At 30.8% G+C, this 14,815-nt stretch overlaps 1 protein-coding gene across 1 annotated transcript in view; it reads right to left on the minus strand.

Annotated features, from left to right (window-relative positions):
* Positions 1-1,011: 1,011 nt before the first annotated feature.
* The window catches only part of LOC129220439 (metaxin-2-like), a 28,861-nt gene continuing 15,057 nt past the window's right edge, over positions 1,012-14,815 (minus strand). The window contains exons 6-9 of the mRNA XM_054854859.1: positions 12,281-12,319; positions 9,876-10,001; positions 7,053-7,129; positions 1,012-1,471 (exon numbers count right to left, since the gene is read on the minus strand). Coding sequence (XP_054710834.1) covers positions 1,276-1,471; positions 7,053-7,129; positions 9,876-10,001; positions 12,281-12,319 — 438 coding nt within the window. The 3' untranslated portion in view covers positions 1,012-1,275. The remainder of the gene's footprint in view (positions 1,472-7,052; positions 7,130-9,875; positions 10,002-12,280; positions 12,320-14,815) is intronic.

Here is a 14,815-nt window from a genome sequence, read left to right on the forward strand (position 1 = left end):
AAAAACTATTATAGAGAAAAAAAATGGTGCATGGTCAGAATTTATAAAATAATAATAATTAATAAAGTAATATATATATAAAAGACTAATCTTAATTATTGGCATAAACAAAAAAGAAGTACATGTTAAAGGCAAAAATTAATAATGAAATTCTTATAGCATAAGAAACATATTACTGGTGCAAAACTATGTCTTTCCCCATGCTCAAACTTTCTCTATCTCAATATACACATAAAGCACTTAAATGAAAAATCAAATAAAAACAGGCTTTTAAACTTATTGTAGATTTAATTAGCAGCTAATTGGGAAAAAAAATTACTTTCTAATAAGTAAAACCTGTGAAGTTGACCACCCTTGTAAGTTGACCACCTGTCTAAGTTGACCGCTTTTTTCAGGCACGGAACTAGTGCTTATCATATAAATCAACCCCTGTAAATTGACCACCTGTTTAAGTTGACCACTAAAGTAGTGCTCCGCAAGTGGTCAACTTACACAGGTTTCACTGTAATAATAATAATAACAGACTATTGTTGCTTAGCAAAATAAAAATCTAAAATGAAATTTACAAAAAAAAAAAAAGAAAAAGGGGGAAAAAAAAAGTAAAAATTGCAGTAATGTCAAAAGAAAAATGTACCTCACTCATTAAAAGATGGAACAGAACTGAAGTACATTGAGTTTGCCACTTCCTTGATTTGGCGTAAAGTTGATACCATTTATGCTTGATACTGAGCAAATATTATACATAGCATAAAATGGCAAGCACTTGAAATCCTGCCCATTGACATCCAGTATTCCACTTTTTGGCTCAAGGCTCCATTGGTAAATTATATGAACATTCAAATAATTAATCATGTAAATCAATGCATGTCGATTTATTTTTGTTGGAGATTACTACATGTTCCTTCCAAATCTTGCACAAAAATAGCCCTTGCAGCAGTCATTACTTGAGTTGTTGTGTTTCTGTTATTCTTTCAAAAATAAAAATAAAATCAATTTATTTTTACTAACTATTTTATTAAAAAAAACATTTGCTCCAAAACAAACAGAGCATAACATACATAATAAAAAGTCATATTCAGGGAAGGGAAAATGCTTATAAAACTCTATTCTATTGTACTTCTTTCAATATTATCCAATAATCCTGATTATAGTTTACAATCTAACATTGTACTCATAATTTTACAGAACACATGCTTTAAAACATGTCAAGTCAGATCTGATAGAAAATCAAACACCGAAGTCTTGAACATATATTTGTCGATGTTTAAAAAAATGCTAATTTTCCATTTCAATGTTTTCTATATCGTCATCATCGTCCGCGTGTTTCTGGAAGTACTGAATATCAATCTGTCGGCACAAATCGATAAGGTTCTGATATTCTCTCAAAATAGAGCACAATTTGTTATCAGGAAGAGGTGTAGTCAAAATAGCAAATAAATGTCCAAATACTATTGCATCTAATTCTGTTGGCCTGAAATGTAAAAGAAAAGCACATATTACAACATTATGAGGTTATATGTATTGCAAATATAATAATAGTAATTTCTCTTTTTAAATCTTGCAACGAAGTGATTAAAAATTTTACATAGCGACATTCATTTTTCCAATTTCAAAAATTTGATTGTATTACCATTTATAAGATTAATATGATTGATTATTAAAGGTAAAAATAGAATGATGAAATCATGTTGTGGTTAAAATATGTAAAATTAAATGATAAAATATGTTAATAATTTTCATTTCTAATAATTCAATTACATGATACATATCAGTGTTTCCCAACCTTTTCTACTTTAACACTATCAAAATAAATATTTTGAAAACTGGAGGACAATTATAAAATATGTTTATAATAGATAGGCAATTTTATTCATTAAATCAAATACTAAACAAATATAATTTTAATTATTTGTTTGACACACGCTGCTGATAATGTTTTTTAACTTCTTACATGTGCCTGCAAATTTGATTGAAGACAAACTGCTACATTAGTATTCCATCCATTCTCTTTTCTTTTTTAACCAGCAAAGTAGAAAAAGGTTTATCACATATATTCTCCATATAAATAAAACTCAAAGTGTGTGTGTGTCCAGGGTAAACTAGGAAACAACCGGACCGATTTTGCCGAAATTTTCATGGTTGATGTTAGTTAGCTATGGGAAAGTTTATTGACCCTTTCAAAAAAAAATCGATAAGTAGTTATTTTTTTATACCAATTTATGGTGCATTTTTTATTTAAATTCCCTGATATGAAAGTGAGAAATTACTCACACATATTTATAGTACTGTGCATACTTACTCGCTTAAGTCGAAAAATTTAGTTCAAAAATTAAGGTTAAAAGTAAGGAGGTCGACTTATACTCAGAGCAGAATTTTCAAAGGAACATTTTGTAGAATTCTGGGGAGGGGGGGGGGGGCTCGAAAACGTTAACATTTTCCCGATTTTAGTCCAACCCTTTTAAACAGAGGCAAATGAAGAAAATGTTACTTTCCATTCTGCTATAATTTTACATGGTCTAAATGTGAAATAAAGTCAAAACAAAAGCAAGGAATAGCGAAAATTGTAAAAGCTAAATCGAATCCTTTACAAAAATAGCTATTGCAGAAACGAACACTTTTTGTGCAAAAGAATGAAAACCGGAACTTTTTTAACATTAGAATGTTTATTTTAGACAATTTTTTCCCGTTTATAACGTTTATACTTAAAAAATGTCACAAAATGTTCCCGATTTTTTTCAGAAGGGGCTTAACATATTTGCAGGTTTTCAATGATTTTTTTAAAAACTGGTCCGATCACTCGTTTCTACAATTAAGGAGTGCGGACGTAAAAATGAAGTGTCAGCTACTAAGATTCTAGAGACCTTGAAAGGTTTGAGGTCATTGAAAGAGGAGGGGAAAATAAAAATAAGAACCTCTGAAAATTGATTTTACCTTAGTTAAGCTGAAATGGGTGACACTTCTCTGCTTGCAGGAGAAGGAGATTGGGGGAGGTGTTCCAATTCATAGTTATACATTCAAGAAAGGAATTTGAAATTTGTTGCATAAATCTCTACATAGTATAAAATGAAGTCTCTAAAAAGCACCTGTGTTCTTGAACTCGCAAAACTCGGGAACTACCCAGCCGATTTCACTGAAATTTTCACAGTTTGTTGCTTTAAGTCCTGAGAAAGTTTGCAAACCGGTTCAAAAAAAAATTTGATGAATAGTTCTTTTTTTATTCCAATTTAGGCCCAATTTTCACATAAATTCCTGAATGTGGGGGGAAAAAACTGCTTGCACATATAATTATTTTATATTGTTGAAAAAAGTAGAATTTCCCAAGTTCTACGCAATTTGTTTCGATGCTCTAACCTACTTACGGCAGGAGTTATTTGCATTTTGAGCTTGAATTTGTTATTCTTAGCTGAAATTTAGGCACTACAGTCGGATCCCGACTTACGCGAGGGATGCGTTCCAAGACTCCTGGCGTAAGTCGAAATTTCGCGTTGTGGAAAAGTGTTGTTCACTTTGTTGTCACACAAAAGTGTATCACTTTTTTTATTAATGTACCTAATCATTTTAGACATTTTTAAACACCTTTTAAACTGTTCTAGACCATTTTATTACCATTTCTTACATAAAGAGCTGAATTTTTACCACATTTTTAAAAAAGCTGCATTATTGAAACACTGCACTGTAAGAGTTATACAGTAGATGCAACAAGTTACATTTATAACTTAAAAATTGAAGATGATGATTTTTTATGCTGCGCAATCTCTGATTGTCATTCTAATATATTTTTCAATGCAGTAGCTTCGCATTTACTTTATTACATTTACATCTTTGGTAACACCCCTCTTTCAGGGTCTCTATTATCTACAATACAAGATCAGTTTTCAATTTCATAATGCTTGCATTTTGCTGAAACACTACTCTGCGAGCTTCATATTAAAACTAAGGTCTGGACTTATACGGATTGTCTTCTCTTTTAATTATACGTATGACAAATTCACTCATATCTAGGCTTGCCAGATTTCTGATATGTTCAACCGGGACACCAGAAGCACCCCTACCCCCTCCAGTGTCACTAGTATTCAAAGGGGTACATGCCCCTGGCTGATTTTTGGAGTTTTTTTATAGGGCAGTTTGTTTTCAATGCTATAAATAAATCATTACTAGTTATGAACCTAAAACAGGGGCAATAAAAAATGACATAAGCAGCTAGTTTGAATATTTCACTTCCGAGATGTAAATATTTACAATTTATTTCAGTTAGAAAAATCACTTTGAATGAGGAATAAAAAATTGAATCCTATTTAGATATACACTTTTCATTTTATAGGACTTTTGAGACAGTCTTTTTTGGGTTTTAATCTTCTTGTAAAAATCCTCACAAGCTAATCTGGGATTAATTTTACAAGACAATGTTACAAATGATAAAGTAATTATCCTAAATAATCCTTCACATTTAATTATTTTTAGATCTCTTTGGTCATTTGTAATCAAATTATCTTTTTTCCAGGACGTGAAGTGAACCGGCCGAACAATGGGAGTTTGTTTGAAAACCGGGACGTCTGGCAAGCCTACATACCTGTGTCGTGTAACCTTCGACCCACTTTCTAGATGTTCAAGCGTATAAAAAATCTTTACCTTTTCCTAAATTCTCGCAAACTTTTGCTTTTTGTTTCCATCTTCAAACTTCAGATTAACAGCGTGCCTAGGTGCTACAATATTTCATCACCTTTCATACTTAGAATAAGTAAACGAAAAATATGAGGAGTGGTGAATTATACACACTAATGAAGCTATGTTTACAGTGCAGTATGTGGGAACTTGTGCAGTCAGTGATGCTGAAAGGATGAAAGTACATTCACGAGGTCAATGTTTAGTAGTGAATAACAAAGCCAAAACTTAGCATCACGATTCCTTTCCAAATATTTTCGCGTTGAGAACGAGAAATTCGCTTTAGCTCTAAAATTCGATGCTCCCGAAAAACTCGCGTTATAACCATTTCGAGTAAGTCAGATCACGTTGTAGCGGAAGTCGACTGTACTTTCTTCATTAAATCCATCAATGAAAAGTGAAGGAATTGTCCCACAGCTTTCTTTTTGAGGCCACTGGAAAGAGCTGCTTTTTTTACACCAGATCTAACTCGACCTAAGGTTGAAAGTTTAACCATGTATCTCAATTAGAAAAAAAGATACAAGCAAATTAAATGAAGTCCCAAGATCTGTTCTCTATTCAAGTTTTAACCATTTTACAGGGTTCATACTCCATTTGGATGAATAAATTCCATGACTTTACCAAGACTTTTTCATGACTTCATAAAATGTTTCATGACCTTATTACAAGAAGGGAATTACTATTTAATATAAAATTTGCCAATTTTTTCAGAAAAAAATCATTAGCAAAACTCCTACGTGAGTGCCACTACCTCATTGAAGCACTTGTAATTGCAAAATTTATTAGTGTACATCTAAAAATCTATTGTTATTTGTCTTCATCACATAAATTTAAAATCTCAAAGCAAAGTAAAAATACAGTGAATGGAGTACAATGATTTTTAAATGTCTCTCTTAATTTTATTAACAGGCAGCAAAAGATAATGAAAGGGACAAAGGTTGAATGAGTTATTATCGAGTTTCAATAGATTTGTTCAGAAGTTGCCTTTTAATGTCAACTGCGCATTTAACCGTGCACATAATCTGACAGTATTTTCGTTGTTTTAAAGTAAAGCCACATTCTTTAGTAAATTCATGTTTCTAAACCAGATATTTGTTTTTTAAAAAAAACTTTTAGTAGTGAATAAATTTTCTGATTCATAACTACTTGTTAACTTATTTGCACATTTTTAAATGTATATAAATTAATAGGTTCAGAAATTCCAGAACATTGTGTTTGATTCCTGACATTGAACGTAGCAGTGAGTAGCAGGGATTAGTTTTTGCGGGCTGCATGTTGGGTACTACTGTTTTAGAGTGTACTAGAATTCCCCTATTTCTGTATCCCAATGTCTAACTAAAGATCTTTATTTTCTAAAACCTTCAACAATTTAAGATAAACTATTGATGAGTTTAATAATAAAATAATAAAGTTTTTACAAGTGATGGAAAACTCGGATGCAATTGAATCACATTTTTTGAGAGGGCAAAATCAAATATCTGCAAGTTTGATTCTATAGAATATATAAGAAGTGATGAAAATAATGGTAGATTAAAAATGAGTAATGGTCCAAGTAGTAAAATTACATTGCAAAAATAAAGACAAGTGGCTGCTACAGAAGTGGATGCAATGAGATTTCAAAATTCAGACCTGTTTTTGGGATCGTTCAATTTTTCCAGTTTTAATAGCTTTTATGTGCAATGCTGTTAAATCACTCAAGATTTCTAATACTCTTTTAGCCACCATTTTTTTCTCTTTGGTCAGGACATTTTTCCATGACTTCAAATAAATTTCCATGACTTGGAAAGAAAAATTTGAATTTTCCATGACTTTTCCGGGTCTGAAATTTGCTAATTTTTTCTCCATGCCTTTCCAGGATTTCCATGACCGGTACAAACCCTGATTTTATTTTGCGTTTCCACAATAACACTTTTTGAATCCATTATTTATTTCCATCTTTCTCATTTTCAATTCTTAAACTTATTTTATTTTGTGTTTCCATGGTTACGCTTTTATAAATCCATCTTTCTCATTTTATTTTAATTTCTTAAAAGTATTTTAATATCTGTCGTCATTGTTTGGCAGGGAAATTTTCCATGATTTTTTTTTTTTTAGCTTTCGTTTAAGCCTGGTTATTTAATACACTTAATTTGACACAATTGCTAAGAATTTACAGATCAAGAAGTGCCAAAATAAGGAAAAGCACACAATGAGAGCCCTAAGTTTTGACACTTCAATTCATGATAAAAGACATATTTCAGAAAAAACTTAGTTCAAACAACACACACACATATACATATTTGACATAGAGATGTCTTACATAGAGAAGAACATGTGAAACGTAGCAAAGTGGGTCAAGTATTTAGAGATGACATCGTGCACTACAAATTAACTTAAAAGATTACACTCACTTATCACCAAAAAAGTATTTCTGAGAACCAAGTTTTTCAGATAGTGCATGGCAACAATTGTTCACGTCTTCATAAACCTAAAAGAAATTAACTTAAATTCAATTGCTAGTTCAAAAAAAGCATTTCCAGAAGTGAATGAAGTTTAAAAGAATGTTATTGATTTTTTCTGTTAGTAGTAAAAGTTTCACAATGTTAATATTAAAACCTGAAGTTGTTGACAAAAAATGATGCAAACTCACTAGTGTGGCACCCATATACATTGAAAGAATAGCTTTTTAAGTACCCACATTGAGGAAAATAGTTTAGATAAAATCTGGCTGTCCTTTAGAAGTGTCACGTGGTGTCAATTCCAATCTAATTTAATTGTGTATTACATCTCAGAAGAAGTACAACAATCTAATTTTGAGTATGCTGTTACATTAAATCTCTTAAAATGTAGGTGTATTCAACCTTTAACAATTTGAAGAACCCTTTGAGCTTAAGGTTTCCATTAAGGAACCTCTTAACTAAATAGCATAAAAAATCAGATATCAAAGCTTTATCTAACTAGAACATACAAAAATATATTTTGATATTTAATTTTCTATATTACAAACTTCTTAATGAATAGAATAACTGATAGGGATTTCCCTTTGGACTTTGGAAAAATATTTTCTATGATTAATCTTTACTAATAATAAAGCTCAAAGTCTCTCTGTCAGGATGTCTGGATGTCGGTGACGTGCATAGCGCCTAGACCGTTCGGCTGATTTTCATGAAATTTGGCAAAGTTAGTTTGTAGCATGGGGGTGTGCACCTCGAAGCGATTTTTCGAAAATTCGATGTTGTTCTTTTTCTATTTCAATTTTAAGAACCTTTTCCGAAGCAAATTTATCAGAAGATAGACGAGTAAATTACGAAATTATCATGAGAGTGGAATGGGAGAGCGAATGAACATAACCAATTGGCGAGAAATTCATCATCCATTATTTGTAAATATACAGGCGAACAAAATGACCTTTTAATTTTCTACTACGGGCAAAGCCGTGTGGGGTACCACCAGTAAACAATATAAGACAACCAATAAACAATACTAAACATCCTTTATAAAAATTAAAAATCTTACAGCAAAGTTGGGTCTTTGATTAAACAAACAGTAATCACTTTTGGAACCCCTGTCAAAGTTCCATGGAGCCCAGGTTGAAAAACTGTTTTAATGTATTAGTTTTTCTTCCAGCTTATTAAGAATGTTAGCATTCCATCTGATACATAATGAGCTTTAACTATGTCCAACTTCTTATGGTACATTTAAAAATAAAAATATACATCCGTGCCCACCTGGGGGGGGGGGGGCATGGCGCAGACTGCTCCACTGAAATTTTTAGGCGGGGCTGTTTTGGGGGATATTTTCCAATTCGGGGGAGAGGGGGGGGTTCCCTTGCTCTTAAAAGGGGGCACCCTTGAAATATACATTAAAGCTCTTGTAAAGCTCTCTTTTTCTTGATGATTGGTTTTTGAACACACAAGTCATTCTCAAGTAGTGATGTAAAATTCCTAGGAACTTATACTCGAGGGAATACTTCCAGGGAATGTTTCCAGAAATGTTCCCAAAATCCATTATTTCCAGGACTTTATGGGAAGTTATAATTTATGTCATTAACAGTTAAAAAATATTTTTTTATTATACTATGTAACAAATAATTCTTTAGTCTAATATCATCACATTTAGACTAAAAAAATCAAAAATTAAAGTTCAAAAGTCAAACTGTAATTAAAGAAGAACATATTAAACCACTGATCTTGTTAAACATTTTGAAATAGTTTTGGCCCTAAGGACGCCTTTTAGGATTGTATGGAATTTTTAAAAAATTTTAATTTGTTTTTCCATCTTACGAGAATTGCCTGAATAGATCAGTATTTACACACTACACCTTTTCCTTATACTTGAAAACAATCCCATATCACACCATTTTTCTCACCTATTTTGTAAGAATTGTTCAGAGCAACAAAAGCAAATATAAGTTAGCTCGATCCTAGATCTATAAATTCTGGGCCGCCTTGCATGCCACTGAGTGCCACAGGCACTTTAGTTCCCATGCCCCCCCCCCCCCCCCGCATTGTGAAGTTTACAGGTAAGTAGATCCATGCCTGAGTTAACTTTATTCAGCAGCCTGTAGCTATAAACAATTTCACCACAAGTTAGGCTGAAAATTAATGTTATTGAAACCATTATACAAGTATAACAAACTAGCTGTCATGATCAATAATACTGAAACACAAACCAAAACTAAAAACAAGAATGACAGTGGATATGAAAGTTATACAGAGTAGAAGTAGAAGAAAAGGACAGGGTTGGGGAGACATTTTTCCCTCTTAGTTATGAAAATTCCTTCTCTGATAGGATTGGAGGTTAGTAAAAACCTAAAAGACAAAGAGACTGCCATGAATTTGTATTAATATTAATCTAGGAATTTGTGAAAAGTTTCATACAGTCGAGGTTTGTTTATAAAAGGAGACTTGATAGTAAATTTTATTAGGGTACCTAGGTATAGAAAAGGCTGTAATACCTTCTTATAAAGTGATTTCTGAATTTAAAAAAGTGAAATTTTGGTGAAATCAATTCAATTTAGAGCATTGAAATTTTAAATAAGCATTAAAATATAAAAGAATTTAGGTCTTTTGAAAATTTCCAATTTTTGGGAAGGTACGATGGTTAAGGAAATATTCTTGGGAATATTCCCACTTTTTAAATTCCTTCCCACTGGGAATATATCTAACTCACATCACTATTCTGAAGGGAAAAAAATATAAAATGCAAGTGTAAACATTATAGATTTAACTTACATCTTCTAAAGACTTTGAATTCCAGTCTACAGTCTTTAGCTTTTTCTTAACTTCATACTTTGTTTGCCAGCATAGGATATGATTCACAGGCCATGGAAGTGAAGAAGTAAATCGAGGCTTTGTCACCTATACGAATTTCGAATGGCTAATATAAATAAATTTTGTACATGATATTAGAAGTAAATGCACTAAAAAATCTCTGGTAAATTTTTATATACGATAACACAGTAATAGAATCATTTAAACTACTAGAAATAATACTCATTTCTATTGCAATAGAAAAGTAACCAAGTAATTCAAACTTGTAGAGGCACATGACGTACTTAAACATTTTTCAAACTTGAAGAGTTTTAAAAACATAAAAACATTGTTTTGAAGAGTTTTTTTCTTGTAATTTTATTTCGTTCATTTGTTAGTATACATCCTCATATATATAACAGCTAATTCACTGATCAAGTAACACTCCTGACCTCACCGACAATGAAACAAGACATGGCATGATAATTTGATAATTTTTTTTTTTTTTTTTGTAATGTCTGACATGCAGGAAAATGTTTTATTTTGACAAGGTTGAATTGGATCTGGTAACTTTACTAGTAAGACGTTTTAAGGGAATAAAGAGACGAAAAAGTCGTCAAACACTATTTACTGGAGGTTAGGGTTCATCTGTTGGAGTTAGGGTTAAAATTTCAACTAACAAATATCACCAAACAGGCAATTGCTTCGTTCAAATGTAGAAGCTATTTTCACCCGTCATACCTTGACGGGCAATTTTCTAGTATATATATATATTTATATATATTCTTTTTTTTTTTGTGTGTGTAAGTTAAATTTATAGTTTCATCCTGAAGAAAGAGGGATTTATCCAGTATCGGATCTAGAGAAGGGGGGGAGGGGTATAAATATACGGCGATCAATCCCCCCCCTAAAAAAATGTGGAATTATCAGGGAAGAGTCCCCCAAGTCACAAAAGATCATCTATTGTAACCTTTTTTTTAACAAAGAAAACAGTACTATTGAGGATCTAAATGTCTGTAAAAAAATAGCTCCTGAGTGCTTTTTGCTCTAGATTCTACTTTTGTGAATAACAGAACTTAGTAGCAGCAATTATAAGTAAGAGTCACGAACTTAGAAGAAAGACAGAAGAAAGTTTCATGATGGATACAACATATTAGTTTGCATTGATTTCTTTTCAACATTCTTAAAAAGGGCCTTGTTTTACTAAGCACATGTGCATACAATTTTGCACTTTTAACATATTGGTTTTTGAGAAATCATCAATTGCACAAAAGGAAATATTTACATTTTAAAACAAAATCAAGAGTTTTTTTTTTTTTTTTCACAAGCTATTTTACATTCCTGAAAAAAGGTATTTATAAGGACATTCAAAACAATTAGAATTTCTTGCCTCATGACTTTACATTGAAAGATTGAAAAGCGTATTTCATTTTTAAAACGTAAATTTAATGACTGCAAATGTTAACACAAATTTAATTACATTCATTATAAACAAATGCCTGCAGTTATACTACAAAACTCACAAAAGTAGTAAAACTCACAAAAAAGGTATATAATATACAAATACAGTTGAACTAGGTTTATATGAAGTGTCAAAAATCTACGAATTTGTTTGTATTAGCCGTTACTCGTAACAACCGTGAATGAGTGATGCTGTGAAATAAACGAAGGAATTCTTACCTATATTTAAAAAATATTACTACTAATACACACATTGTAATCTAACTATTAGTACATTTTAAAAAAATCACTTATATTTCTTATAAATGAATGTTTTTGCAAAATATTGAAAAAGGAAGATGATAATAGAGAATAGCGGTATAGGTTGTACATGAATGGAAGATGAACAGTTTATCTCCGAGTAAATTGAAATGTCCACAGGTACAAAGAATGTACGGATTTTATTTTCTATGATAAATATTTAATATTTTCTTTCTGATGCACAATGAGACGACCTAATAATGAATAATTTCTAAAAAAGAACATAACAGTGTTCATCCGCTAACATTTTAAGTAAAGAGGTCAGAAATTTTTGTTCATCTTAGCCAAGACTTTTAATTTAATGTATGTATTGTACGTGAAATTTTTTATGTAATTTGATAGCAAACCAAACTCAAAGATAAATATGTTTGTTTCAGCCGTGAATTTGTATTAAACGTGATCATATTAAGAAAGTTCAACTTTACATATACAAATTATAAATTGAAACTATATAATGGAAAGTATATGATTGAAAGTATTACCTACTGAAAGTATATGATTGAAAGTATTATCTATTGAAAATATATAATTGAAAGTATATGATTGAAAGTATTATCTATTGAAAGTATATATTTATTATTAATAAAAAACATACATAAATAATTTAATAAATCAAAACTGTTTACCTCTTTTAGGGTTGTTTTATCACACCATGAAACATACAGCTGTAAATACAGAAAAGTCATATTAGGTTCTAATGTTTGCCTTATAAATCAAATGAGGAGGATTAAATGTTTAAATCTATTTGAAATGTTGCTCAGAAAGAAAAACAAAATGCAGGATAAACATCAATCTCATTTGTTAAAAATATTTTAGTCTATCTTCATTTGTGCCATGTTATGATACTCATATAAGGGTCAGTCTCCAAAAAATGTAACTTTTGAAGGCAAATATTTTTCAATTTTGAAACCTTTTATTTTCTTTCTTTTTCATTCTTAGACGAAAGTGTTAACTACTAGAAGAAACCATAAACAATGGCCTAGTTGAGTTCCAATTATTTTACTCATAAATAAAAAAAACTAAAAAATACCTAATTCACGGAAATAAGAAAAAAGAAAAAAAAAACTTTTAATGTTTAAGAGGCTAAATTAATATTAACGTCGTAATTTTGTAAACTTTGAAAACAATGAGCTATTTAATTATTAATGGGAATCTAATATTAAGCACTTGTAATTAAAGTACGGCTTAATTTTTAGTTATTCTTTTAGTTCAAATGTGTAGATTCACGGAAATAAGAAAAAAGAAAAATAAACTTTTAATGTTTAAAAGGCTAAATTAATATTAACGTCGTAATTTTGTAAACTTTGAAAACAATGAGCTATTTAATTATTAATGGGAATCTAATATTAAGCACTTGTAATTAAAGTATGGCTTAATTTTTAGTTATTCTTTTAGTTCAAATGTGTGTTAAAAAATAGTATTTAGTATATTTGAGAATATACTGGCAATTTACAATTTTGGTAGACTGCCTAAGATTGATGTATTTCCCCTCCATCATTTATTTTCAACTCAGAAATAATGACATTGATAAGGTCTGTCACAGAGGTGAAATTCACGGAGGTGAGGATCTTTCCATTAATATAAGCCTAATAAATAAATTTTTCATGGAATTATTTTCTTCGTTTCTACAATCTGCACATGTTAATCATATGAAAACATGTTCACTTCTTTTTTTACATTAATTTACATCCCTGAAATTCAAGTTCACGGAGGTGAGAAGTCACAATAACCACACTACGTTTTTAAAGCAAAATCCATCTTCTTTTTTTCGACAAAAATTTCACAACTTCAACTATGGCTGAAAATAAACAAAGCGGCTCACTTGTATCATGGAAAATAAAATGTGATGTCATTACTGCCACGTGTTAATGAGGAATGGCATTTGTGTTTAGGTAACGGAGGTGAGAATTTATTGCGTGACATGACTCCTTATCCAATAAAACAAACTAAAACACAACATTAAAAAATTAAACATACTTAAACAATTAGTATTTGAGACACTTGTGAAAGGAAGAATAAATAAGTATAAACTCATAATTAAACAAGTTTTTAAGCAACAAAAACAGTCACACAAGGTGTGTGACATGCCACGGAGGTGAGAATTCACATATTGTGATCCAAAAATATACTAAAAATAAAAATTATTAAAAAATTGTTGGCAAGTTTAAATAAATAGATTTTTGATGAAGTTAAAAAGCATTGTTAAATGAATTGTTCCTTCAAGTTTTTACCGTAAAAGATGTGTGACAGAAAAGATATACTTTCTGAAAAATGACCCATAAATTTAAATTAAAGGTTTAAAAAATAAAGTATCTATTCTATTTGCTAAGCAATGGAAAAATATTAGAAGGCAACAAAACAATGATGGATATTTAGAACAATACAGTTGTTCCTCTGTGTAACAATGCTCTAACTGCTGTGTAACAACAATCTTGATTTAAAGAAAATTTTTTAGACAAAAAGATTTAAAGACAGATTTTTCCTCCACCAAAGGAAAATTGCTACCCAAGAATGACTGAGCTCATGGGCGGATTTATGGGGGGGGGCGAAGGGGGGCAATGCCCCCCCAGACTTGGGAGGACTTTATACATAATAACAATAAACCTTCCAAAATCCTAAAAGAAAAAAATCATGATTGTTTTTTGTTTTTGAATAGTTCAGAAGCGAAAATGAAGAGAATAGCAATGGTCCTTTTCTAGGGGGGGAGGGGGAGAAATCCGTACAATATATTACAAGTAGTAAAGCAATCACTGGGATGCTGAAATGTGTTGAAAACGACTACTTTGAACTGAAAGCTATTAGGGCAAGTATATAAGTGAAAATATCGACTGAAAAAGCTATGTATTTAGCTGCAATACTTAAAATAATCAAGGATTATTTCAACAAATTAGAAGCTACAACAAAGATTTAAAAAAAAAAAAAAAAAAAAAAAAAACAGATTTACCTATAAACTAAACAAGTTACATAGCTTAGGACACCCGCTTTGTTGAAGGCCCCCAACTCCAGAAAATTTCATGCTTTGTTCCTTACCAAAAGAAAAGGGGGGGGGGGAGAAGTTGAAAAAATAAATTTCATTTTAAAGTGCTAGAAAACCTTGAAAATTTTGGAAAAATTCGGATACAAACCATAAATTTAAACATTTATAACAAATGGGAGGGGAT

Source organism: Uloborus diversus, chromosome 4, assembly GCF_026930045.1.
Source record: "Uloborus diversus isolate 005 chromosome 4, Udiv.v.3.1, whole genome shotgun sequence".
Classification (NCBI taxonomy): Eukaryota; Metazoa; Arthropoda; class Arachnida; order Araneae; family Uloboridae; genus Uloborus; species Uloborus diversus.